Source organism: Apodemus sylvaticus, chromosome 18, assembly GCF_947179515.1.
Source record: "Apodemus sylvaticus chromosome 18, mApoSyl1.1, whole genome shotgun sequence".
Classification (NCBI taxonomy): domain Eukaryota; kingdom Metazoa; phylum Chordata; class Mammalia; order Rodentia; family Muridae; genus Apodemus; species Apodemus sylvaticus.
In genome coordinates this window covers 69,302,069-69,329,705 of record NC_067489.1, presented here as the reverse complement: position 1 = coordinate 69,329,705, position 27,637 = coordinate 69,302,069, and the positions used below count along the sequence as shown (strand labels likewise).

Sequence of the window (27,637 nt, the reverse complement as noted above, 5' to 3'; positions counted from 1 at the left end):
CCTAGGTTCAGTTCCCAGCACCCAATCAAGGTCCAGTTCTGGGGGATCCGACATCCTCTTGCCTCCATGGGCACCTGCACACACTTGGTACAAATAACTCAGGCAGACACAAGCACATACATGTAAATAAATAAATCTTAAGACAAAAAGGGGCAGGTCTAGAAGCGGAGCAGTGACTCCTACCTGTAACCCCAGAACTTAGGATGGCAAGGCAAGAGAACTGCCGTGAGTTCAAGGTCAGCTTGGACAACTTAGTGTCAATGCGATAGTTGAGCAAGGTCACTTGTCACCAAGCCTCACCACCTTACTTTGATATCCAGGACCCACATGGTAGAAGAAGAGAACTCCCTGGTTGTCCTCTGACCTCCACACACGCTCACACACGCTCACACATGTAAACAGAAGGATTGTTTAGTGAGTGATGCCCAGCGCATGTGAAACCCAGAACCAAACCCTCAGCACACTGCCCCTATAAAAGCAGGTGTGGGGCTCCCGGGCCAGGCCTTCTGGTAACCAGAAGGTAGGGAGCGCCCAGGCATGGTCTGTGATCGCAGGCCTCTACAGGCTAAGGCAGGCGAATCAGCAGAAATATAGGGCCAGCCTGAGCTACACAGAAAGACTTGGAATTCACACAGAGTACCAATGCAGGAGATTGTCCTTTGACCACCACATGCACCATGGTACATAACCCCCCACACACATAGGAATAAATAAATACAAAAAAATCACACGCACAAAAAGAATCACCACAAAAACACAAGGGTGGAGGGAAAGCCAGCTCAGAAGGCACCTGAACTTATTGCCACCACAGGCGATGTCTCTGCAGCTGCTGGTTCAGCTCCCGTTCCCACTCACAGCTCCATCCCACACAGGGAAGAAAGGCCACAGGGGAGCTGCTGCAGGTGCAGTCACAGTCCCCATACCCACTCAGGTGACAGTCGCTTTCTGAGTGTCTTTCCACGGGCAACAGGTCGAACAGAGACCGCGAACAGACATGCAAACATGTCCTGCGGGGCCAGAGAGAGCTGTAGGGTTGGTTGTATGAGGTACATATGGCTGTGTGCCATGACTAGCAAAGACCTCTGGGAAGAATGATACCTGAGCTGCTGTTGAAGGAAGAGAAGGAACCAGGAACCGAACCAGAGGAAAAGAAAAGGCTAGAGTGCTTCAGAGAAAAGGAACAGCCTTCAGAGACAGCATGGCGGACGACACAGGTAGTAAGGGACAGAGAGCACATCATGGTGCCACTGGCACATGAAAGCAAGCCAGAAGCTGGGAAGGGGGAACCAGGATTCTATTCCAGAGGTTCTAACAAGGTAGATCTCATGGCACTGCCTCACGTGTTTACATCTGTCAATCTCAGTATGACAAAACACAATCCTACTGTAACTAGTTTACCAGTAAAATAAAGTGCCCCCCCCCAACAGGGCCTCATTATATAGCCCAGGCGCTAGCCTAGATCTTTCTGTTACCCAGTGCTAGCTGAGAGTTGACATTATACTTGGCCAAGAACCACTTCCTTGATATTCTGGTGTTTGAGAAAAAATGTACAGCATGTATCCAACTCCCATGCACTCAATAATCATCAGCTACTACCATGGCCCAATTTTTTAAAAATCCAATTCTTTTTAGAATTTTACAGCTTTATTTTCCAAATGTTGTGCTGAGGTTAAGAAGCTTGCTTCAAGGACAGTCTGGAAGAGTTGAGGCCGATATCTGAATAGAAAATGCTTCCTCACTGGTAACCATGACCCTGTGAAAGACGATTCTAGCAAACTGCTTATAATATGCTGTGGGGAACAAGCGGGTAATTAGGCAAATTAGCAGGAGTACTTTCCAATTCTTATGGGTGTCACCTGCAGGAGACCAGAGACCTTGTCAGTGACCGACTGCTGAGCTCCCATGCATCTGACCCCAAGCACATTAGAGAGGGGCTGAAGAATGAATGACTGCTTCTGCTATCAGCACAATGGCCTTCTCACTGCTTTTCTGTACGTCCCTGTGGCATTTGATACGCTCAAGAAAAGCATCCAGCGACTTTGGGAACGTAGACTGGTGCCCACCGTTGGGGGTGTAGGGTCCGCTCTTTTCGCAAGGCTCAGCGGAAGCGGCTCCCAGGGGAAGGAGAGCTGGGCGGCCGGAGGCGAAGCGGGCGTGCCCCGGATCCCCTTGCGACTCCACTCTGGGACACCACCCGCCCCGACGCCCGACCCCGCGGGAGACAAAGACTGTGCTCGCCTCCGCGGGGAGAAGCGCGACGCGGCTCGCAGAACAGCCCCCCGCCCCAGCCTGGCCGGGCCCCAGACGGAGCAGACGCGCGCAGCGGCTCGGGGGCTCGCCCGGCGCAAGAGTACGCGGGCCGCGCCGGCCTGTCACCTTCGGAGCCGCCCGGGCCCCGCCACTCAGCCTTCCGAGCCTTCAGCGCGCGCCTCCGCGGTCCCCTGGAGCCGCGCTTCCGCGACGTCTTATCCTTCCCGCGGCAACCACCGTTCGCACCGCCCCGCGGCGCGCCCCAGCACCATACCTGCTGCGAGAGGGGTACGAGCGGCGCCGCCATCTTCGTGCGGACTCGGCCTCCCGAGCGCCGAGGAACGGAGGCGGGGCCGTGCCTGCGCACTAGTACGAAGGAGGGATGCGTTGCGCGCGCAGCACAGCCAGCGCAGTGACAGGCCACGGGACCAGTGTACACGTGCGCAAATGGGAATCCAGGTCCTCCTGTAAGAAGTTTTGCAGTAAGGAGGCGGAGCCTCGATCACAGTCAGCCCCGGAGAGGGCGGGGCAATTCTGGCTGGAGGCGGAGCCTTTATGGCTAGTCGGTAGGGGCGGGGGGAGGGGGATGGAGGGGGTGACTTGTGTGCATCTCCCGATTGGAGTAAGCAAACCGAGCCCGGAGCTTCGGAGGTTCCTGTGAGCCAGGGATCCCCCAAGGGACAATAGGGCTCCCTTCCAGGCCACTGGGCTCCGGCTCCCTACACCTCCCAGTCTGGGTCTGTGAATCAGAGCTTGGCTAAACCCAGAACCCGACTTAACCTCTCCACTCTAGCAGCCTCTACTAATGCCTAGGATTTGCTGAACTTTTCCCCGGGGAGATGGGAACAGACAGGCAATTGACACACAACAACGTACCTTGGTACCCAAGTCTAGCTTGGATCATGAGCAGTGTTAGTACCACCCAGTGTGCTTGTTAAACAGATTTGGGTTCTGATTGCTGGCTGGTGTGGGTATAGCCTAACATTTGGTGTTTTTTGTTTGTTTGTTTTTTAATGTGTATATGCCTGCTATGCTCGTGCCAATGCTTACCCAAGAGAGAAGAGGTTGTTAGATGCCATTGAGCTGGAGTTAGGAGCACTTATGAGCCCCCAACCCCCGATGTGAGTGGAAACCGAACTAGGGTCCTCTGGAAAAGCAACAAGCATCCTTAACCAACGAACTATATCTTCAGCTACCCTGGTATTTGTTTTTTTTTTTTTTTTTTGTTACATTTTAACTTACATCTTAAAAGATTTGTGTGTTGCCTGAATAGATGGATGTACCACCTTTGTGCGTAGTGCCCACAGAGGCAAGAAGGCGGCATAGGGTTCCCTGGAACTGGAGTTTCCTGTAGTTATAAAGTACCACATGGATGCTGGAAATCAAACCTGGGTCCTCTGAAAAAGGCAATGAGTGGTTTTTTGTTTTGTTTTGTTTTGTTTTGATTTGGTTTTTCGGAGACAGGGTTTCTCTGTATAGCTCTGGCTGTCCTGGAGCTTGCTCTGTAGACCAGGCTGGCCTCGAACTCAGAAATCTGCCTGCCTCTGCCTCCCAGAGTGCTGGGATTACAGGCATGTGCCACCACTGCCCGGCTACAATGAGTGCTCTTAATTAACCACTGAACCATCTCTCCAGCGCCTACATATTTTTACTATCCTATTATTTAGCATGTGGGTATGTGTACAAATGCATGTGTACACACTGCATGTGTACAAATCAGAGGACGACTTCTCTGGCAGTTGGATGGCCCCTGACCCCTTCCATCATGACTCCCAGAGATAGGGCTCAGGTTGTAAGCCTTGGTGACAAGCATTTTTACCACTAAGGCATCTTGCCGCCCCTTAGGACATCCTTATTCAAACCACCACACAGGTACTGGGAAACATGGTGCAAATGCATCACCACATTCAGTCCCCACTTGGTTTGTTTTTCTTTTCTTTTTTTTTTTTTTTTTTTTTTTGCTTGTTTTTGTTTTTCCGAGACAGGGTTTCTCTCTGTAGCCCTGGCTGTTCTGGAACTCACTCTGTAGACCAGGCTGGCCTCGAACTCAGAAATCCGCCTGCCTCTGCCTCCCAAGTGCTGGGATTACAGGCGTGCACCACCACCGCCCGGCCTCTGGTTTGATTTCTTGAGGTAGTTGTGACTGATCCTGATTGCCAGCGGCACAGGATCAAGGATCATGTAGGAGACAAAGCTCTAGGTTCCAACTGTGAATTTCTACACGAAGCTGAGGAAGGAAGACCTACCCCCCACAGTTCCATGTGCTGGAGACCAGAATGATGGATGCTGTGACACCTGCTGCCTCGCCACACACACAACACAAACCTTTGTTTTAAAAACTCTGTGTATAGCCAGGCGATGTGAGTTCCAGGACAGCCAGGGCTATACAGAGAAACCCTATCTTGAAAAAACCAAATCCAAAAAAAAAAAAAAAAAAACCACCTCTGTGTATGTGTGCTGCAGAGGCCAGAAGAGGGTGTCAGGTCCCGGGGAACCAGAGGTTCCAGTGCCTGATGTGGGTGTTGGGAATTGAACTGAGATCCTCTGAGAAAGCAACAAGTGCTCTTAATCACAGACTCATCTCTCTAGTATGTAAAACTTTTCCAGCTAGGTGTGGTAACACATGCCTTTAATCTCAGCACTCAGGATACAGAGTCAGATCTCTATGTGTTTATAGGCAACCTGGTCTACATAAGGAGCTATAAGCTAGCCAGAGCTACATGGTAAAACATTGTTTAAAAAAAAAAAAGTTTGGGCTAGAGAGATGGCTCAACTCAACGGTGGTTAAGAGCACTGAACTGACAGGTCTTCAGAGGTCCTGAGTTCAAATTCCAGCAATCACATGGTCGCTCACAACCATCCATAATGAGATCTGACTCCCTCTTCTCCAGTGTCTGAAGACAGCTACAGTGAACTCACATATAATAAAGAAACCAAAAAAAGTGGGGGGGTTATAGCCATGTGTCATGGCACATACCTGTCATCCTAGCACTTGGTGTGTTTTCTATTGCTATGAGACACCACAACCAAGGCAACATATAAAAGAGTTTGTTGGGGGCTTCCAGGCACAGAGGCCTGGAGTCCACGGCCTCGACAGCAGGGGCACCGCGGACGGACGGCAGGAGAGCGTGTTACTAAAGCGTAGCTGAGCATTTGTGTCTAATCCGGGTGCATTCAGGGGGACACTGGGCCTGTGGTGGGCTTCCGAAACCTCAAAGCCTACCCCAGTGACACACTTTCAAATAGTGCCACTCCCTAACATTTAAATATAGAAACCTACGGGACGGGTGTCGCTCTCACTCAAACCACCACATAGACAGAACACGTATCGTTGTGATCATAAAGAGAAACCGGCATAAGAATGTTCTAGGCGGTGGGGGGAGGGGTGCCAGCAGACCCAGGCTGAGCCCCTTCCCCCTGAGGGAGCACACACAGGACAGTATAGTACAGAATAGAGTTTATTCAGGGCACAGGATGGGAGTTAAGGGGTAGTAGAGGCAGAGAGAGGGACAGGGTGGAGAAGCAGAGGCTGGCCATGACCACGTGGAGAAGGGGGGAGGGGAGGAGAGCCCAAGAGGGCAAGGAGGAAGCTAAGAGAGAGAGAGACTAAGAGAGGGAGGAGGGGTAATAAGCAGCCCCTTGTATGGTGGGCCAGACCTATCTGGCTGTTGCCAGGTAACTGTGGGGTGGAGCTTAGACAGAATCCTAACACTTAAACATAAAAATAAATCTTTAAAATAATTTAAAAGAAAAGTAGAGGGGCTGGGGAGATGGTTAAGAGCACTGGCTGCTCTTCCAGAAGACCTGAGTTCAATTCCCAGCACCCATGTCATTGGGTGATGACAGGGCATGACACACAACCACCTCCAGGGACTCTGGTGTCCTCTTCTGACTTCCATGAGCACCTGCATGTAGTACAATACAAACACAGATACACACACAGACACACAGATTTTACAAAAAAAATTAATAAATCTTTAAAGTAAAACAAAATATTTTTAAGATTTATTTTACCATCTTTTATTTCATGAAAATATGTAAGAGGTTCAAAAAAAAAAAAAAGCACATTGTTTATGGCCAGATTCTTACAGGGCTCTGGCTTTCAGTGATCTGCTCTGTGCAGGGAAAAGGTTTTTTTAAACAGTGTCTCACTATGTGTCCCAGACTGTCCTAGACCTCACTACATGGACCAAGCTGGTGTGGACCTCACAGATCTGTCTGCCTCTGCCTCTCAAGTCCTGGGATTAAAGAAGTGTGCCACTGCTGCAGTCAACAGAAACTTCTTGTTGCAGACACTGGGGTCATAGGGGTCTATAGAAGGCACAAGGGTCTGGGGAGAACATGGGGGACCCTAACACAAACGGGATTGTTTTTCAGAAGCTGGACAAACCATGCAGACATGTGATCATTCAGGTGTGTATTATTACAGCAGAGCTGCAGCTGGGTCAGTCGTCAGCATGCATGCAGAGTGCCGATGGCTACAGTCCGCCCTGCCTGTGGAATCTGCTGAAATGGCTGTGCCTGTGAAACTTCCCCATCAGCAGATCCTCCTCATCTTCCTCACGGGCTTTTTTCACTTCTTCCTTGGCCTGTACGGCATCCATCTCCTTTTCTGGACCCTGGAGAAAAAGAACAAAAATAAAACAGGCTGGGGCTGGGCTGATATAATAAATACAGTGTTTGCGGCTCAATTGATAGAAAGCGTGTGGCTCTGTTAGTAGAGTGCTTGTAGTTAATAATGCTTTCCTGGCACTGGAGTCAATGTTTAGCATAGGAAAAATCGGGCATGGTGGTGCCCACCAGACATACAGGCCCAGAGGTCATTAGTCCAAGGTCACTGTTGACCATTCAGCAAAGTTAGGGTCAATTTGGAAATGCATGAGACCCTATCTCTAAAGAGATACAAACTAACTACGATAGACAGTCCTGTCAATGTGCTGCCATATATCTGTGGACCCAATGCTGGGGAAGCAAAAATGAGAGTGAAGTCCCATTAAGTAGTGTGTCAGTTCCAAAGCAGCCAACGCTGTGCAAAGACCCTCCCTCAGAAAAGAAGAAAACGCAAGGGCTGGGGGCTGGCTTAGACATACTGCTTTTCTAGTTCATTCCCAGCATCCACTTTAGGCAGCTCACTTCTGGTGTGACTGCAGTCCGACAGTGTCTGTGGGCACAGACACATAATTACAGCTTTTGTTTTGTTTTTTTAAAGGAAGCTGGGCGTACAAGAATATTTTACTCCTAGCTCTTGGAGGCAGAGGAAGGCAGATCTCTATTCAAGGTCATCCTGGTCTATGTATTGAATCCCTATCTCGAAAGAAAAGAAAGAAACAAAGAAACAAAGAAAGAAACAAAGAAACAAAGAAACAAAGAAACAAAGAAACAAAGAAAGAGACAAAGAAACAAAGAAACAAAGAAAAACAAGAAGCTTGCGGTTTGTACCTACCTTAGTTTCCCCCCAGGTGGCTTTGCCAAACTTCTCTGCATATTCTTCATCATCTGTGATCAGGAAGTTATCAAAGATGGTTCCAGATCTCACCTATGGATAGAAGCAGGCCCTCATTAGTGATGGCAGATACACACCTTTCCTCCTTGTCAGAGGTACTTAGCTCAATACCACACCCATGATCAGATATCCTCGACTATATATCGACTGAGCTATAGCTCAGGATGGCCCAAAGGCAGAGCGTAGTCTTCCTAGGCAAGAAAACCTGGCTTACATTACTAGCACCTAAGTGTGGGTTGTGGGTGTCAATTGGAGGCTATCTGGAACTGCAGAAGGCCAGGCTTCACCCCGACTGCATATTCCACAGCTGACAGGAGTGACAGCTGTACAAAAGGGACCCCAAAGCACAGAAATTTCAGGCCCATGTGGTCTAAAGGCCACAGCAAGTGCCAGTGATCACAAAGGCCTTCGTGAGTAGTTACAGGCTGGGGCTGGAGGGAGGGCCCCGAGGGGGTACGGGTGCCTACCACTCTAGAAGTACACCACAGTTCAGTTCATAGGATCTGGACCAGGTATCTCACAATGGCCTGTGACTCCAACTCCAGGGGATCAGATATCTTTTGGCCTCCATGGGCACTGCACACATGTGCACATGCACAATACACATACAGTTTTAAAGAATACTAAACCAAGGGCTGGAGAAATGGCTCAGTGGGTAAGCTCTCCCCAGGAAAGCATTAAGGGTCCTGAGTGATTCAGATCAGCAGCACACACATGAAAAGCTAGCATGTTTGTATGGGTGCCTATTACTCCAGCATTTGGAGGCTGGGAAGGCAAAGACAAAAGGACGCTGGGGCTCAGTGGATGCCAGGCTAGCTCCAGGTTCAGTGAGAGACCCTATTCTCAAGAGTGGTGTAGCTAGACACTCAACATTCTCTTCTGGTCTCTGCCCACATGCATACATCACACGCTAACACATGCACATATACACATACACTGACACGTGCACATTGACACATGCACACATATATATACATGACACATGCACACATACATACACACTGACACATGCACACATACATACATACACTGATACATGCACACATACATATACACTGATACATGTATACATACATACACACTGATATATGCACACATACATATACACTGACACATGCACACATACATACACACTGATACATGCACACATACATACACACTGATACATGCACACATACATATACACTAACACATGTATACATACATACACACTGACACATGCACACATACATACACACTGACACCTGCACACATATATATACACACTGACACCTGCACACATACATACACACTGATACATGCACACATACATATACACACTGACACATGCACACATACATACACACTGATACATGCACACATACATATACACTGACACATGTATACATACATACACACTGACACATGCACACATACATACACACTGATACATGCACACATACATATACACTGACACATGCACACATACATACACACTGACACATGCACACATACATATACACTGACACATGCACACATACATACACACTGACACATGCACACATACATATACACTGACACATGCACACACAAGAGGTCAAGTCATTAAATCAGCCAGCCATGGTGGCATATGCCTAGCATCTCAGCACTCAGGAGCTGAGGCAGGAGGATCATGATTCCAAGGCCAGCTTGGTTATATAGCAAGCCAGCTCAAAGCTATTAAAGTAAAGAAAGCTCAAAGCCAGGTTACCTGCCACAGCTCTAGACCAATGGCGCCGATGTTCTCAAACTCTGAGAGGTCGTACTGCGTCAGGTAGCCAGCGGGTCTCATCTTCTGGTGGAGCCACACGTCCTTGTCGATGCCCTCAGCTTTCAGGCCATCCTACAAAAGCAGACTCTAGCCAGGCTTGAACCACGGAATAAGGAGTGCTTGATTTGTTTTTCCTTTTTTTGTTTTCCTATGAAAAGTGGCTAGCCCACCAAGGACCAGTATTCCATAAATTTCCCTACAACTCAAAGTTTTATGCAAAGGAGCAAAGGAATTCAAGTTTTTTCATTCTTCCCATTTGCTAAAAATCCCATGCAAATCTTGTGTGTGTGTGTGTGTGTGTGTGTGTGTGTGTGTGTGTTTTGAGACGGGTTTTTCTGTGTAGCTCTGGCTGTCCTGGAATTCGCTCTGGCCTTGAACTCAGTGATCTGTATGCCTCTGCTTTTTTTTTTTTTAAGTGAAAAACGCCCCAATTCCCCCATTTCCTTCACTTCCTATGCATCAGCATCAATCCCTTCAAACACAGCAAACCTCAGAAGTCAGGATGATCAAACTCCTTAAGACACAGTTACCAGCTGCATTATGATAAAAACTAAATGAATTCCCACCCATGTGTTTGCAAGCAGGGTTTACAAAGAGAAATTGTCTTGCCAGGTCACTCTTAGCGTGGTTCTTTTCTTGTGTCACCGAGAACACCTCTTTGAACAGCACAAATGGGGCAGGAGCAAGGGCCACCTCAAGGACCCAGAGTCACTGCAGGAAGAAGCCACATACCTCATATGGTGGCTTCTGCAGCCAGTCCCCGTCCAGCTCACTGTTCCAGTCACCCTGCTTGCTGGCGCCCGCATCCAGAAAGTGCTTTTCCCAATCCTTCAAAGACACAAAGACAACAGGATGCCAGAGGCATGCTGGGAAAAAGGAGCTTTTTGTAAAATATTTTTATTACATCTATTATGCATGTGTTTATGTGTGGAGGTCAGAAGACAACTTGCTGGAGTCAGCTATTTCCCTCCATCATGTAGGTTCCAGAAATCAAACTCTGGGTCCTCATTGCTTGGCCACAAGCACTTTCCCTTGCTGAACCATCTCGCCACCCCTTGGAAATTCTTAGGGTAGGCTGTGGGAGAAACCTGGACACACATATGCGCAGCAGGGCTAGGACAGATTCCAGTGGCCTACAGAAGATGGCCGGCACTGACACCTAGGCAGGAGATCCACTAGCAGAGAAGACACCTAACTCCTGCCACACTGCCCTTTGCCCTAGTCCCTGGAATTGTCTCCAAGTGTGCTGCGTAGTTTTATGTCAACTAGACGTAACCTAGAATCATCTGAACGGAGGAAGCTGCAGTTAAGAAAATATCTCTGTAAGATCAGGTTGTAGGTAGGTCTATAGGGCATTTCTTAATTAGTAATTGATGGGGGAGCCCAGCCCATGGTGGGTGGTAGCATCCCTAAACTGGTGGCCCTGGGTTCTATAAGAAAGTGGGCCAAAGCTGGGCAGTGGTGGCGCATGCCTTTAATCCCAGCACTTGGGAAGCAGAGGCAGGCAGATTTCTGAGTTTGAGGCCAGCCTGGTCTACAGAGTGAGTTCCAGGACAGCCAGGGGCTACACAGAGAAACCCTGTCTTGAAAAAACCAAATCCAAAAAAAAAAAAAAAAAAAAAAAACCCAAAACAAACAAACAAAAAGAAGAAGTGTCAGCCAAATAAACTCTTTTTTTCCCCAAGTTACTTTGTTCATAGAGTTTCATCATAGCAATAGTAACTTTAACTAAGACACTAGGTTGTAGGATAACCATTCCACCAAGTGGCAAGTGAGTACTGCTTAGCTTTTGTCTTTGGGTTTTTTGTTATGGCCATGGTAGGTTTTGCTCCCGTCAACTAATCTTAGAGTAGGGACATGGACTGAAGAGAGAGAAGCTGTATCAAAAGACAAGAGACTCATGGTTCCAGCCAAAAAAAAAAAAAAAAGAGGGAGTCAGATCTCGTTAGAGATGATTGTGAGCCAACATGTGGTTGCTGGGATTTGAACTCAGAACCTTGGGACAAGCAGTCAGTGCTCTTAACCACTGAGCCATCTCTTCAGCCCAGCTACAGTGTATTTACATATAATAAATAAATAAATCTTTTTAAAAAATTAAAAAACAAAAACCCTGCAATGGCCAAGTATGGCACACACCTTTGATCCCAGCACCTCTGAAGCAGAGGCAAGCAGAGCTCTGTAAGTTTGAAGCCAGCCTGGTCTACAGAATTAGTCCCAGGTCCTTCAGGGCTAAGCAATACCCTGTGTCAAAACCAAAGAAACATCTCATTAAATTTGTTTTTACAGCCGGGTAGTAGTGGTGGTGCACGTCTTTAATCCCAGCACTTGGAAGCAGAGGCAGAAGGATCTCTAAATGAGGTGAGTCTGGTCTATACAGAGAGTTCCAGGACAGGCAGGAACACACAGAGAAACCCTGTCTCGAAAAAGAAAAACAACAAATTGTTTTTGTAAGACCTTGAAATGTGTGTCTAGGTTTCGGGTTCGAGGTCTGAGTGGGCAGGGGCTGGGTGGGCAGGAGCTATGGTGCAAGCAGGCCTTGGGGAAGTGCTCTCTCACCACACACTTCAGGCTGTGCTCACCTACCTGGGCTTGGCTGCCTTCCCCCTGATCCCAGGCCTTAGACTCCAGTGATGTCTTTTCCGTTTTCTTCAACGATGTCAGGTTCCAGTCATACTCAATGCTGCCAGACTCAATGGACTGGCCATCGACTTTTACCTCGTAGGAAAGATCTGGCCTTAAGATCAGGGTGTAGAGATGCGTGAAGCCGTCCACCTGCACAAAGGCCACAGTGAGATATCCTTTCATTGTGTATCTGATGTGTACTTTAAGATAGGAACTAGGGCCAGGCGGTGGCGGCACATGTTTTTAATCCCAGCACGTGGGAGGCAGAGGCAGCGGATTTCTGAGTTCCAGATTAGCCTGGTCTACGGAGTGAGTTCCAGGACAGCCAGAGCTACACAGAGAAACCCTGTCTTGAAAAACAAACAAACAAACAAACAAACAAAAACAAAAAAACAAAAAAAAAATCAGGAACTAGGATGGAAGACAGCTCAGTGGGTGAATGGCATTTGCCACCAAGCCTGGTGTCTTAAGCTCAATCTGCCAAGTTCTCATTGGTAGAAGGAAATAATGACTTCAAGTTGTCCTCTGACCAAGACACACACACACACACACACACACACACAAACACACATACACACACGTTGTTGGTAGGAGTCCTGTGCCACCCCCTAAGTATGTTGGGGGTGGCACAGGACTCTGCCTCTAGCATTTGGGAGCTCAAGCAGGGAGATCATGAACCTCTAGGGAGCCTTGGTTAACTTCAAGACCCTGTCTTAACATCAAAACCAACAGGCCTGTATAGTAGCTCATATCTGTAAGGCCAGCTCTTGGGAAACAGAGGCAGGGGAATCAGTTATTCTCCACTATATAACAAGCAAGCACGTTTTCTTTGGTTGTTTTCTGTGCATTTGTGTGGGGACACAAGCTGATGTTGGGTCTCTCCCACTGTTGCTGCCCACTTTATTTTCACACACAGGGTCTCTTGGCAAACCTGGGGTTCAACAATGTGCCCAGACTGACTGACAACACAGACCCCAGTCCTGGACTTACAGGCTGGGCCTCAAAGTCAGGTCCACAGGCTTGTTCAGCCAGCAAGTCAGCCCTGAGCTACTGCTGGAGCCCTGCTTTTTAAGATCCTAACTCAGCCAGGCGGTGGTGGCGCACGCCTGTAATCCCAGCACTCTGGGAGGCAGAGGCAGGCGGATTTCTGATTTCGAGGCCAGCCTGGTCTACAGAGTGAGTTCCAGGACAGCCAGGGCTACACAGAGAAACCCTGTCTCGGGGAGGGGGGAGGGAATCCTAACTCCATTCACCTCCAACTCATGACTATCCTCCTGTTTCATTTAGCCTTCTTGATGATGGGATTTTGGATGTGAGTTGCCATACTAATTCATCCCCTGAATTATTTTTAAAATATTTTTATGTATATGAGTACACTGTAGCTGTCTTCAGACATACACCAGAAGAGGGCATCAGATCTCGTTACAGATGGTTGTGAGCCACCATGTGATTGCTGGGAATTGAACTCAGGACCTCTGGAAGAGTAGTCAGTGCTCTTAACCGCTGAGCCTCCCTGAATTCTTTATGTCAGTTTGTTTTTTGGTTTTGGATTGGCTGTTTTTTGTTGCTGTTGTTTTGTTTTTGTTTGTTTGTTTTGTTTTTCAAGACAGGGTTTCTCTGTGTAGCCCTGGCTGTCCTGGAACTCACTCTGTAGACCAGGGTGGCTCAAACTCAGAAATCCGACTGCCTCTGCCTCCCAGAGTGCTGGGATTACAGGCGTGCACCACCACCGCCGGCTTAGATTTCTTTTTATTACATTTTATTTGGTGGGTGAAGGTCAGAGGACAACTTTCGGATTTTCTCTTCTACCATGAACTGAACTCAGGTCTTCAGATTTGGCGGCAAGCTCTCTTACCCACTCAGCCATCTCATAGCCCCACCTCCAGGTTTCCACAACTAAGAGAATCTTCACTGTGAACCCAGAATCCTGGCAGGGAGCTTCGAGTCAGTGGCCATGTGAGGATCATTCTGGAACTTTCTAGCACTGGAATCTGGGCAGGAAACCTAGTCCTCAGATTCGAAGGGTCTTTATGATAAAAAAGTTGTATTTGATACTAGCATGTATCTGTGTGTACACACATATGTGCATGTGTCATCCTAAGAGTAGGGATGTCAAAACAGACCACAACTGTTGGAAGTCAATTCTCTCCTTCTATCATGTGGGTTTCAGGGTTTAAGCTCATTACAGATGGCTGTGAGCCACTATGTGGTTGCTGGGATTTGAACCCATGACCTCTAGAAGAGCAGTCAGTGCTCTCTTAAGTGCTGAGCCATCTCTCCAGCACCTAATCCCAACACTTTGGAGGCAGAAGAAGGCACTTCAAATACTGTGAGTTCAAGGACAGCCTGGTCTTTACTCTGAGTTCCAAGCTAGCCATGGCTGCATAATGAAACTCTGCCAATAAATAACTTAGTTAATTAATGCCTGGTGCCTTCAGAGGCCAGAAGAGGGTTTCTGACCCTTGGAACTGGAGCTATAGGTGGCTGTGAGCCTCCACGTGGGAACTGTGGTCAAACACAGGTTCTCTGCCTGAGCAGCGGGTGCTCTGAACCATTGAGCCATCACTCCAGACCCTGCACACTTCTGTTTTTCCCTGTGTGTTGCTGTGTTGCTGTAGTTAATGTGCTCTAAACTCCCTGGCACAATGTTCTAGATCCTCAAATGAAGTGCACACACACACACACACACATACACACACAAAGAGAGAGAGAGAGACAGAGACAGAGACAGAGAGACAGACAGAGAGACAGAGAGAAAGAGACATTTATATTTAATATGCCTTAATCCGTGCAATGGTTGGGCCACTCTCAAGCTCCCACGGTGCTGACTCCTCCCCTTGGATACTCCTGAGTTATTACTTACTAAAATCTGTATTCCATCTTTGCTGCCCCAGACGCAATCAGGGCCCCCAGGGCTGCTCTTCCCCAGCCCTTTCGTCCTGCAGCTCTGGTTCCTATGGCTCCCTGGCATGGCTACTAAATCCTCCTCCTGCCCTCTGTTCTCTTGCCCAGGAAATCTAAATAAAATCTGCCCTTGTCTCCCTGTCCAGATGTTATGTGCCAGTTAGAAACAACTGGGAGCAGGGACCCACAGCATCTTTTTTAAAGATTTATTTATTTCAGAAGAGGGTAACCATTACAGATGGTTGTGAGTCACCATGTGGATGCTGGGAATTGAACTCAGGACCTCTGGAAGAGCAGCCAGTGCTTCTAACTGCTGAGAACATCTCTCCAGCCCAGATCCACAGCATCTTACAAGCAGGATTCTCATGTAATTTTTTGGGAACCCAATTAACATAATATAATCATTAAATCAAATTCACATGTCCCTCTTTCCATCCATTAAAAAGGCCTTTTCTCTCAGATATACATTGAACTTATGTATCACAGTCATGTAAACTATGAGTTATGATATACACTAATAATGTTCAGTCCATCAGTTTTGTTAATCTAGGTTCATTACTCTAACATCTGTCTTAACTTAAAGAGTTTGCAATTCTATACCTGAATTATGTTTTGATTTTAACTTGCATTACCGTCTGAAAACCATCCCTTCAAATCTACATCATCTTCCTTAATGCTAAACAAATTAAGTTTGATGGTAAGACTGTAACTAGTCTTCAATCCCATCAGAGATCCGAGAATGAATTAAATATTACCTGCATATATAGGAAGCACAAAAGCACAGCTTCCAGACTTAGCCAGTTTGTAGAGACAGCTGATACCTGGACAGTCCTCTACTCCTCAAAACGTTGGAGCATCTGTCTTTAGCCTTCTGGCCCAGGACCATCTGGCTGACCTTCATAGCAGGAGCTTTGAAGGTCTAGCCTACCCTGTCCTGGCTGTCGACTGTCCCACACTGTATGTCCTTTCCTGGGCAGTATTTTTGTCTGTAGATGAATTAAAGCAATTCTTGCCCAGTGGCTACTTTGCTCTGTATGGAAGTCATGATGCTCAGTATTGTCTTTGAACCGTGAAGGGGATACTGTCAGGAGCAGACATGCCTCAGCCAAAGATCTGTTAATAAATGAAATGACTAAGTGTCATAGTCTGTGGATCTCTGATACTTTTGAAGATTATCTACCTATATAAAGCATATCTGAACTGTCAAGCCTTGACTACTTTTAACTCTTTCCATTTGAATAATATTGAAAACACTCTATTATAATTAAATCAGAATCTCATATAATGAAGAGTTTACTGTCTAACCCTTAACTTGTGTTACTCAATCATTCTGAACAGTTTGTGATAACAGCTGTAGAAGGACGGAGTCTACGCCTCGTGTTCTTAGATGAGTTCACAGGCACAGTGACTGTTTACGAGTAACAATATTAATTTCAAATTTTGTAACAATATAAAACATTATACCAATGAAAACCTTAAATCTGTATCAATATATAAATTCTATACCAATGTAAGAAATTATACATTTAATTTTATATCAATTATAAAGATTTCTACCGCCGGGCGGTGGTGGCGCACGCCTGTAATCCCAGCACTCTGGGAGGCAGAGGCAGGCGGATTTCTGAGTTCGAGGCCAGCCTGGTCTACAGAGTGAGTTCCAGGACAGCCAGGACTATACAGAGAAACCCTGTTTTGAAAAAAACCAAATCCAAAAAAAAAAAAATCTACCAATGTAAGATTATGACTGTGTAATGATTTGTTTAAGGATAAATTTAGTCGCCCATCCCATTTATCTAATTTCTTATAATAATACTCTATTCCCTCTTTTACCCTTCAACTCTGCATATGTGTGTACTCAGATTGTGTACCTGCATGCAGAGCCCAGGGGCTGAGGTCACAGGTCATCCTTGATGACCCTCCCTTCCCCTTCCACCCTGAAGCAGCGTCTCTCTGTACTCAGTCACTGACTGCTCGAGGCAGTCTGTTTCAACAGCATGCTTCAGCCTGCATATGCTAGTGTCTGTCTTAAAAGCCACGTGCACCAGCTGGCGGTGCATGCCTCTAATGCCAGCACTCAGGAGGCAGAGACATACGGATCTCCCAGTTCTAGGACAGTATAGTCTACGAATGAGTTCCAGGACAACCAGGGATACACAGAGAAATCCAGCCTCAAAATAAATAAATAAATAAATGAATGAATGAATAAATAAATAAATAATCTGGAACATGAAATAAAACTGCATTCTGGGGCTATTTGCAGAGGCATTCTGCCCATCAGTTTGCAGTCATTTATAGGTGTGTTTTGAGGCGTTGTGATAAGCATGGCCAAATGTGAGTCTGGCATCTTTCTGTCTCCCCACCTCTCTCTCACTCATTGTTTGAGACAGCATCTCTCTATATAGCCCTGACTGACCTGGAACTCACTATGTAAGCCAGGCAGCTGTAAGTCCTCCATAGAGAGATCCTCCTGCCTCTATGTTCCTAGTGCTGGAATTAAAAGTCAGTGCTGCTGTGCCTGACTCTACTTGTTGTAAATCTGAGTGAGGTTGAATGCAAAGGCCAAGGGTTAAGGTTAAACAGTCTGGTAGATGCTGTGATTGGACTAACAATGGCCCCTATAGGTGCATATATTTGAATACTTAATCACTAGGAATTCTTTGAAAGGATTAGAAGATTTAGAAGGTGTGGCCTTGCTGGAGGAGGTATGTCTCTGAGGGTGATTTCTCAAGTCCAAAGCAGGCCCAGAGCACACAGCCCCGCCCTTCCCCTGCCGCCTACAGATCAGGATGTACCTCTCAGTACTTCTCCAGCACACTGTCTGCATGCATACCGTTATGTCCCCACCATGCTCCCGCCATGTTCCCGCCATGTTCCCTCTGTGCTCCCTGAAAGACTTAACTCAGGAACTTTAAAAAGGTCAGAGGTTGGGTTGCATTCCTCAGACCACAAGGGGGAGGGGGAGGCTGACCTAAGGGTGGGGACACATTCCGAAGAACTGACTGTTGGCCACCTACCTCATCACCTAACAACCAATTAGTTTGAATGTAACACTGTTCTGCCAATCACAATGGCGGTGGCCATGCAGGGTTATTCTCTCTTCATGTGCAGAGCAGCCCCAGCATGCTGGTTTTAATAAAAACTCCTCATGTGTTTTGCGTCGATTCTATCTCCATGTAGTTCACTCAGGAGTCCTGGTAAGTTAAGATGGTTAGGGTATAACATTTGGTGCATTGGCCAGGAACCCTCCTGTGGAAACCACTGGAGAAGAGGAATCAGAGGAACCGGGGTTTGTTTTCTGTCTGTCTTAACTCTTTGTCAAAGTTTGAGTCTGTAAGCCTATCTGAAATTTCGGTTTTGCTTGCAAGCGTCTGGGGCTCGAAGAGCCTGTCTGGTGCGGTGAATTCGACTGGCAGATGTGCTAAAAGTCGAAACCGCGGGGGTCTGGAGGATGCTTCAGGCCCTGGAGAGGGCTGGGTAAGGCTCTTCTCCCTCTGTAAACAGCAGGACAGTAACAGCGGGAGCCTGAAATCTGATTTACCTGGTTCCTGCTGCGTGTGCAGGAGCACCTGGTGTTGACACTGGGCCCATCTAGGGGCAAATCGTGTGTTGATTGTCCCTGCTCTGCGTTCTTGGATCTAGACGCCTGACTGTGGCAGGGTCAGGCTGTCTGTGTGGAGATTGTTTTTCTCTGTGTTGGTTTGTATCTTGTTCTGTGTTTTTGGACTGAGACGGAAGACATTGTTTGGACGTTAGACCAGCTGAAAAGCAATTCTCTGTTTCTCTGTAGGGACCTTAGATTTACAAAGCAACAAAATTGGGTCACGTGACTCATGCCCACCAAGTTAGAACAAAGGAGAGACAGAATACTGGAACCCTGACGACCCCTGGTGGGGGAAATAAGTCTTAACAAGACACTCAAGGCGGCGCCACGCCAGGACTCTGGGTTTAAGCTGGTACAGATAGTTTATTTCATTTGTTTTAAATTGTTTAGATTATTATGATGGGTGTGGTGTTGAATTTTGTGATAACAGTATTCCTCTGGGAGAGAGGTCAAAATAAAGTTTTTTCTGGCTCAAGGATGTGCTGAATTAAAAAAAAAATGTTTTGTCTTTATGTTCGTAAAAGGGGTGATTAGGCTCTGGAAATAGCAGACAATTTAGAAATGACAGAGGGAGACCTGCAGAGGACTAGATTCCAGAATATCAAACGAAAGATCTGTCTTTGTGACACTAAAATCTTGTTTTGAGATTTATATTACAGAAAATACCACTCCCCTTCGTATTTCAATGCCCATATTCAGCTTGAAGAAGTTACAAAGAGTCATCAACCTAATTCCCGCTGGGATTTGGGGCTGGAGAGGGTTATTATTTTTAAGTTGTCTTTCTAGAGAATATAGAAATGGTGAGGTTTGAAACAGGAAGAAAATAAAATTGATTATATAGACATAATTTCATTTGGTTAAAAAAATCTTTATAATTGTTATTAAGTTCAAGGCATAAGTGCTTATTTGGTACAGAATTTATTTTGATACAAAATCAAGGTTTTCATTGGTATAAATACTAAAAATTTGAAAGTACAGGATTTAGACCCAGACCTTCTTTGCTGTTAAAGATGCTTAAGCTTGTGAGTTTAGGGCCAAATAAAAACATAAGGCTCTGAGTTTATTGTTAGGGTGTTTCCTAGGTTTTAATCAGAAATAGTTGAAGAGAGTTAACAGACAACATTACTTTACATAGATAGTTAACAAACTGCATTACTTTACATAGATAGTTGGTTTTCAAAAACGTCATAAATCCACGGATTGTGACATTTAATGTTATTTATTTCACTTGTTGTAGAGACTAGTCTACACCTGACAGCTTCCCTTTCTTGGATTTAAAGAAGAAACTGAGCGTCTGTAGAACTACAGCCATAACTACTCTGTTATGGTGAAACAGCCAGGAGGCAAAGATTGCCTCTCTTCCTCTACAGACAAACTCTGTCCAGAAAAGGACCTTTTTACAAGTTGGGACAGCTTGATTTCTTCATTCTTTAAGTCTTTAAGTCTGTCAGATGTTCATGCGCCAGAAGGCTGAAGTCCGATGCTCCAATGTTTTGAAGTATAAACTGTCCAGGTGTTCAGCAGTCTCTATCATTTGGCTAAGTCTTAGAAGCTGTGTTAAGCTTCCTATATATTTTCAGTTAATATTGGTCACTTTCAGATTTCTGATGGGGTTGAAGACTGTTAGTCTCATAGTCAGCCCAAGCTGGTTAACTTTCAGAAAGCTGATATAGATTTAAATAGATGGTTTTCAGATGACATAAAATTTATAGCCAAGACATGAGTCAGGTGTTGATTCTTACAGTCTTTTAAGATAGTACAGATGACAAAGGTTCTGTTTGATTGACAGAGATGATAGTCTAGGTGTTAGGTCTATCTTATAGTTTATAATTTACAAAATGGTAATAGTTATGCTCAATTTATATTTAGAGAGGACCACAGAGTGGAGCAGGAGAGGACCTGAGACCATCTCCCCTGATACCACAGTGGCTCTCTCACTAAGGGCATATTTCCCAAGAGACTGATTAATCTCTTTGAGACTGTTTTATTTATAATACAGTAAGCCAAAAAGAATACCCCTCAGACTCGGTGGTGCCATCGATTGATCAGGCTGTCGTGAACAATGGGCTTTCCCTGATTAGACCTGACTGGGACTTTAATATGACAAAAGGTGAAGGGCACCTGAAGGTCCACCACCAGACTCCCTGGACAGGTCTCGAGGGGATTGCATGGCAACCCACAAATTGACCAAGGTATGTGAGGTTAAGTAGGGACCACAGCCTTTCTAGAGCAGATCATAGAGGCAATATACACCCTATGACCCCAGGGACAAGGAATATAAAACTACTGGGACAATGGCTTTTATAGACCAGGCTAGTAGAGATATCAGAAAAAAGCTTCAGAGGCTAGAGGGATTTAGTGTAGTTTGCTGAGAAGGTCTGTAGAAGGATATAGTACAGGTTGTTGAGAAAGTCTGTAGAAGGATTTAGTGTAGGTTGTTGAGAAAGTCTTTAGAGAGATTTAGTGCAGTTTGCTGAGACAGGGAGACAGAGGAGAAGAAATGGAGAAAAAGAAGAAAACAAAAGAGAAGGAAGCCACAAAGAGTCCTGGCTATAATAGTTCAGAAAAGCACAGAAGAGAGACAGAAAAGGACCAGTGTGCATACTGCAAGGAGAGAGGCCACTGAGCCAGAGTGTGACCTAACAAATAGAAGCTGGGAGCAGGAATTCCCAGGCCTTGGGAAAAGTGCCCCCAAATGGCAAAGGTGTTAGCCCTGGGTGAAGACAGTGACTAGGAGAGATGGGGTTCAGACCCCCTCCCCAACCCAGGATAACTCTGAGTGGAGGAGAAACCCACTCAGTTCTTGGTGGACACAGGGGCCCAACACTCAGTCCTCTAAGCCGATGGCCCTGTTTCCAAGAAAAGATTTTGGGTCCAAGAAGCCACTGGCACCAAAATGTGTACATGGACTACCCAAAGGACAGTGGACCTAGGGATGGAATGGGTAGCCCTTTTATTTAGGGTCATCCTAGACTGTTCCTACCTTCTGTTGGAGCAAGACATACTCTCCCACACTTCCTGCCCAATTGGCTGCAGCTAACAGGCCTAAAAAGAGAGACTGACCCCTGCTGAAAGTCCTACAGACAGGAACAGTTTTCTCCATGATGGACAGAGATAAGCAGGTGCTGCTATGGTGGACGGCACAAATGTCATCTGGGTAGAAGTATCTTTACCCCCTGGCATGTCAATGCAGAAAGTGGAGCTAATCACCCTCACCAAGACCTTGGAACTTGGAGCCAGCAAGAAAATTAACATCCACACAGATAGCAGGTATGCCTTTGCCACAGCCCACGTCCACAGGGATATATGACAAGAGAACTGCTCACATCAGAGGAAACCAACAGGAAGTCTTGGACCTCTTAGATGCCCCAATGAAGCCGACAACTGTGAGTATTATTCACTGCCCAGGACATCAGAAGGGGAAAGACTCAGTGGGCAATAACCAGGCAGAGCAAGTGGCTCCAGGAGTGGGTATGCAGGAGCCTATACTGGTTATGGGCCTGCAAGAGACACCCATTAGGAAATGGGACTAAATTAAGAGATGGTTTCATTTGAAATATGCTGAAGAAAAAAAAGGACTCAGATTGCTGGCCACCCTACCAACTATCACCAAGAGAAGGTGCACACAAGAAGGGAGAACTATACTCCCCAGAAAGTAAGCCAAAGACTCACTAAGCCAAATGCACAGATGGACTCATTTAGAGGGTAAAAGCTTGTCCTGGCAGTTACGGGACCTAAAGTTTATATTTATGACTCAGGTTTGGGGCCAGAGAGATAATAAACAGTGTAAGGTACGCCAGCAAGTGAATGCTTATGCAGCAAAGAGTAAACAGGGCAAAAGACCTAGGGGAGAACAGCCTAGAGTATAGGGAGAGATTTTATAAAAGCTAAGGCAGGAGAATATGGTTACAAATACCTTCTAGTGTTTATAGGTACTTTCTCTAGATGAGTTGAGACTTTCCCCAGCAAGCAGGAAACAGCTGCCATGATTAAAAGAAATGTTCCCGAGTTTCAGGGTGTTCAGGGTAATTGGATCGGACAATGGTCCTGTGTTTTTCTTTCTTTCTTTCTTTCTTTCTTTCTTTCTTTCTTTCTTTTTTTTTTTTTGTTTTTTGGATTTGGCTTTTTTCAAGACAGGGTTTCTCTGTGTAGCCCTGGCTGTCCTGGAACTCACTCTGTAGACCAGGCTGGCCTCGAACTCAGAGATCCGCCCGCCTCTGCCTCCCAGAGTGCTGGGATTACAGGCTTGAGCCACCACCGCCCGGCCCTGTTTTTGTTTCTAAGGTAAGTCAGAAATTGACAGAGATATTGGGGACTAATTGGAAACATTATTGGACGTACTGTCCCAGAGCTCAAGACAGGTAGAGAAAATTATCAAAACCCTACGAGAGACCTTAATTAAACTGACCTTGGAGACTGGCTCAGGCCTCTCCCCTTGTTTCTGAACAGCCCCTACCATTTTAACCTGACCCCCCTAGAGATCCTCTTTGATACCCCAACTCCTTTGGTGTCCATTGGGCCCTCTCAGGAGGTGTTGTATGAGATTTGGCTCAAACTGTCTGCCTTAAATGCTCCAGGCATGCCAGAGACTCCTCACTGCTTCCAGACAGGTGACTGGATCTGTGTAAGAAGGCTTCAGGAACAGTTGCTGGAACCCTGATGAAAGAGACCCTTCCTGGTGCTGCTAGCCACTCCTACAGACCTCAAGATGGACAGTACTGTGGCCTGGGTGTATGCTTCCCATGTGGGACCTGCAGATGCCCGCTCTCTAGACACCCTCCCACCCCCCCACCTCCCATCCCCACCCCCCCCACCCCCCACCTCCCCACCCCCCACTGGACGGTACAAAAGATAGACAATCTGCTCAAACTCAAGATCACTTGACCTTGATCATGACCACCTGGTGGTGCCCTTAGATTCTGGGTCCTTCCCCATCCTGTGTCCCCATCCACCAAACCGGCTATGGCTCTCACTGTCTCCCCTCTGTGGGGTTAGAGATGCCACCAGGACTTCCACTCGGGTCTTATTAGAGATCAGAATACCAGCAAGTGCTTCAGGATTGAAGCACACACAAAGAAAAAGGGGGGAATGAAAGAGTTAACTCAGGAACTTTAAAAAGGTCAGAGGCTGGGTTGCATTCCTCAGACCACAAGGGGTAGGGGGAGGCCGACCTAAGGGTGGGGACACATTCTAAAGGACTGACTGTTGGCCACCTACCTCATCACCTAACAACCAATTAGTTTGAGTGTAACACTGTTCTGCCAATCACATTGTGCTTAACGGTGTCAGTGGCCCTGAGGAGGGTATAAAGGACTGTGTAGCATGAGGCACAGGGCCTTTCTCTCTTCATGTGCAGAGCGGCCCCAGCATGCTGGTTTTAATAAAAACTCCTCATGTTTTGCATTGATTCCGTCCCCATGTGGTCCACTCAGGGGGTCCCAATAAGTTAAGACGGTTCGGGTCTTACATACCATGCTGATAATGGGCTAAAGCTCTAGAATTGAAAGCTAGCCCCAATCAAATGTTTTCATTTGTGGGAGTTGCCTTGGTCTTGGTGTCTCTTCACAGCAAAAGGACAAAGACTAAGCCAATAGAGGAAATTTTAAGACCGTCTGACTTGAAGTCTATGGCCTTTCTGCTTAGGTGTGACCACCACGCCCAGTTGTCCCCACATTCATCATGCAAGAGGAACAAGGCATGTGTGGAAGGCTGAGGCAGGAGGATCATGGGGTTTGAGGTTATCTGGATTATCTAGGGAGATAAATTTATTTCCCTACATGAAGTGGGAGCTGGAGAGGTGGCTCAGGCTAAGAGTACGTTCTGTTCTCACAGAGACCAGAGTGTGGTTGCTAGCACCCAGGTCAGGCAGTTCCAGGGGATGCAATGCCCTCTTCTGGCCTCTGTGGACCCCTCACTCATATGCACATGTGCAAACATAATTAAAATAATAAAACAAAATTTTACAAAAGTAAAAAGGGAAGGAAGGGAGGGCAAAGGGAAGAGGGATAAAAGAAGGAGGGAGGAGCAGGCAGAGAGCAGTGCTCCCTGTGATATTAACATGCACTCACCTTGCATCTGATTGGTTTCTTATTTTCATGATATTGATTCTTGAAATATAAGATAACGTGAACTTTCTTGATATCAAATCCACAAATATCAGGTCCTACCAAAAAGAAGAAGAAAAAGAAGAGGAGGAGGAGGAGAGGGAGAGGGAGGAAGAAGACAAGGAATAACAAAAGTGCTCTCAGTTTTCTTCCATACTGTTTCTCACACACATACTCATCTAAGCATCCTCCCCACCGTGGGAGCGGTAACTTCCTCAGTCTGGTGTGCTCTTCAGTTCACCAGAAGACATTGACGCAAAGCTCTGGTGACTCGTTCCCTCCTGCTAAAGTCACCTTGCACTCAACCGTGAATCATCACAAATGAGAAAACCCAAGGCCAACAGGACGTCATGTCAGAGTCCCACAACAGAGCACTAGGAGGCTGAGCGGGAAGACTGCCAACCCCAGGCCAGCCTGGGCCACTTGTGAAGCCCCTGGCTCAAAAAGCAAACCAGTGAACTGGAGAGATAGCTCAGAAGGTAATGTTGCTGGCCGTGTAGGCTGAGGACCTGACCAATCCCTGGGAAGCACAAGGCGAAAAGATGGCTGCCCCTTGCCCTCCGACTCTCCACGTGCACAGCACACACAAGCCTTCCATAACTAATAATTAGTAGTACTTTTGCTTGGTTGGGTTTTTTGAGATAGGTTTTTTGAGACTGTGTTGCCCTGGCTGTCCTCGTTCTATAGACCAGGCTAGCCTTGAACTCAGAGATCTACCTGAGTGCTGGGATTAAAGGTGTGTACCACCACACCACTGCCCAACAATAATTTTTTTAGAGGTTTTTATTTTTGTGTGACTCTTTCTCTGTGCATATGTGCATGTGCATGCAGGTACCTCTGGTAGCCAAAAGAACGGGTGAGATCCTTTGGATCTGGAGTTATAGGTGATGGTGAACTAGGGTCCTTCACATGAGCACTAAGTGCTCTTAACCACTGAACCATCTTTCCAGCTCCCAAATGTATATGTTCTTTAAAATGAGAAACAAAGCCGGGTAGTCATGACACCTTTGGTCCCAGCACTCAGGAGGCAGAGGCAGGAGAACCTCTAAGTTTGAAACCATCCTGGTATGTAGGAAGTTGTAGGACAGCCAGAGCTACCCAGAGAAACCCTGTCCCCCCCCCCCCAAAAAAAAAAAAAACCTAAATAAATACAAAAGAAATGAGATGGGAAACTGATTAAAAAGAAAGCACAAAGAGAGAACTAAGGCATTTTGTTTTTCTGCTTTTTTGGTTTTTTTGATTTGTTTTTTTGAGACAGGGTTTCTCTGTGTAGCCCTGGCTGTCCTGGAACTCACTCTGTAGACCAGGCTGGCCTCAAACTCAAGAAATCCCCCTGCCTCTGCCTCCCAGAGTGCTGGGATTACAGGCGTGCGCCACCACCACCCGGCTATTTATTTATTTTAATTTCATGTGCATTGGTGTTCTGTCTGCACTGCATGTTTGGGTGAGAATGTCAGATCCCATGGACCTGGAGTTACAGCTTCAAGCTGCAATATGGGTGCTGGGAATTGAACCTGGATCCTCTGGAAGAGCAGCCAGTGTCAATTAACCGCTGAGCAATCTGTCCAGCCCCACACTTCAAATATTTCAAGCTTCACAGTACTTTTAGAAGTAACCAGAAAGTCTGCCATCCCTTACTTGACAACCTGGACATGTTTTAGAGGCAAGAGTTTGTCACTTGGGATATATATGTTGGCTTCCTCTGTAAAGTGTGCCCACTGAAATCCCAGACAATCACTGTTTGGCTCTCTGGAGACAAGGTCTTTCTTGTTATCTGGCCAGGTTGGCACCACAGTCTCAACCCCTGCTGCCCCTTCCGAGTAAGTGTTGGGATGCAGAGACAGGAGGACCTCTGTGAGTTAAAGGCTAGCCTGGCTTACATAGTAAATACCGGGATTGCCAGGACTACACAGAGATACCCTATCAAAACCTTTTTTTTCAGTATGTGTATGTGTGTGAATTCAGGTGTGTATCTGGCTAAATGTGGTCTCAGCACTCAACAAGTTCAGGGTTGAGGTTGTAGTGTGTGCAAGGCCCTGGGTTTCATATCCAACATACACCTGTGCGGGATGACCCAGAAAGCAGAGGCACTTGCTGTCAGGCTCGAGGTCTGGCCTCAGATGAAAGAAGGAAAGAATTGTCTCCTTCAAGTTCCTAGAGCTGTAGAGATGGCTCAGTGGTTAAGAGCACGGGCTCTCTTGCAGAGGACCCAGGTTCTGTTCCCAGCACCTGCCTGGCAGCTCACAACCACCTGTAATTCCAATTCCAGGGGAATCAACAACTCTTGTGATCTCTACAGTCATCTGTGATGGCATGTTGCACACAAACACACTGAGGCAGGTGCACACAAATCCAAGTCAATTAAATGAATATTTTTTTTTGAAAGTCAGGCTCAGATTCTGAGTCCTTTGATTTTTTTTGGTTTTGGGGTCTGAGAATGTTCAGCTTGCATTGGTTATTTTAACAGTGCCATAAACCTTAGGTTCAATGCTGTTATGTTAGTCCTGTCAGCAGGGCCTCTGTGTAATGCTGGAAACACTTAGCTTCCCCTGCTGAACTTACCAAACATGATGTAGTACTGAGACTTTCCGTTCATATTCTTCTGATCCAGGTCAGACGGGAACACCTTGATGTAACCACCGCCACAGTCCATCTTCTGCTCATGTTTCACCGTGTACTGGATTACCAGGGTCTTCCCTTTGTTGCTGAATGGCTTGAAGCTGGCAGAGATGGCATAGAATCGGCTGTTTTGGGTCGTCTGCAGACCTTCCAACAGAAAGCACGTATGAGTGAATTAGAATGACGTTGCACTCAACATCCTGCGGGGACCTCCAACTCATGTTCCCAGTGACCTCCCAGGAACA

General features: G+C 46.5%; 2 protein-coding genes across 12 annotated transcripts in view; both read right to left on the bottom strand.

The window, feature by feature from the left end:
* Positions 1 to 2,666, bottom strand: part of Eps15l1 (epidermal growth factor receptor pathway substrate 15 like 1) — an 83,592-nt gene extending 80,926 nt beyond the window's left edge. For 3 of the 11 annotated variants that reach the window (XM_052162753.1, XM_052162751.1, XM_052162754.1), the window contains exon 1: positions 2,525 to 2,664. In XM_052162753.1, coding sequence (XP_052018713.1) covers positions 2,525 to 2,557 — 33 coding nt within the window. In that variant the 5' untranslated portion in view covers positions 2,558 to 2,664. Of the gene's footprint in view, positions 1 to 2,524 lie in introns of all 11 variants that reach the window. The other 8 variants (XM_052162749.1, XM_052162750.1, XM_052162748.1 and 5 more) reach the window with 5 other exon arrangements.
* Positions 2,667 to 6,363: 3,697 nt separating this feature from the next.
* Positions 6,364 to 27,637, bottom strand: part of Calr3 (calreticulin 3) — a 31,337-nt gene continuing 10,063 nt past the window's right edge. Inside the window, exons 3-9 of the mRNA XM_052162348.1 lie at positions 27,336 to 27,539; positions 24,738 to 24,832; positions 12,126 to 12,314; positions 10,275 to 10,370; positions 9,483 to 9,614; positions 7,694 to 7,786; positions 6,364 to 6,869 (exon numbers count right to left, since the gene is read on the bottom strand). Of these exons, the coding sequence (XP_052018308.1) occupies positions 6,729 to 6,869; positions 7,694 to 7,786; positions 9,483 to 9,614; positions 10,275 to 10,370; positions 12,126 to 12,314; positions 24,738 to 24,832; positions 27,336 to 27,539 (950 nt within the window). The 3' untranslated portion in view covers positions 6,364 to 6,728. The remainder of the gene's footprint in view (positions 6,870 to 7,693; positions 7,787 to 9,482; positions 9,615 to 10,274; positions 10,371 to 12,125; positions 12,315 to 24,737; positions 24,833 to 27,335; positions 27,540 to 27,637) is intronic.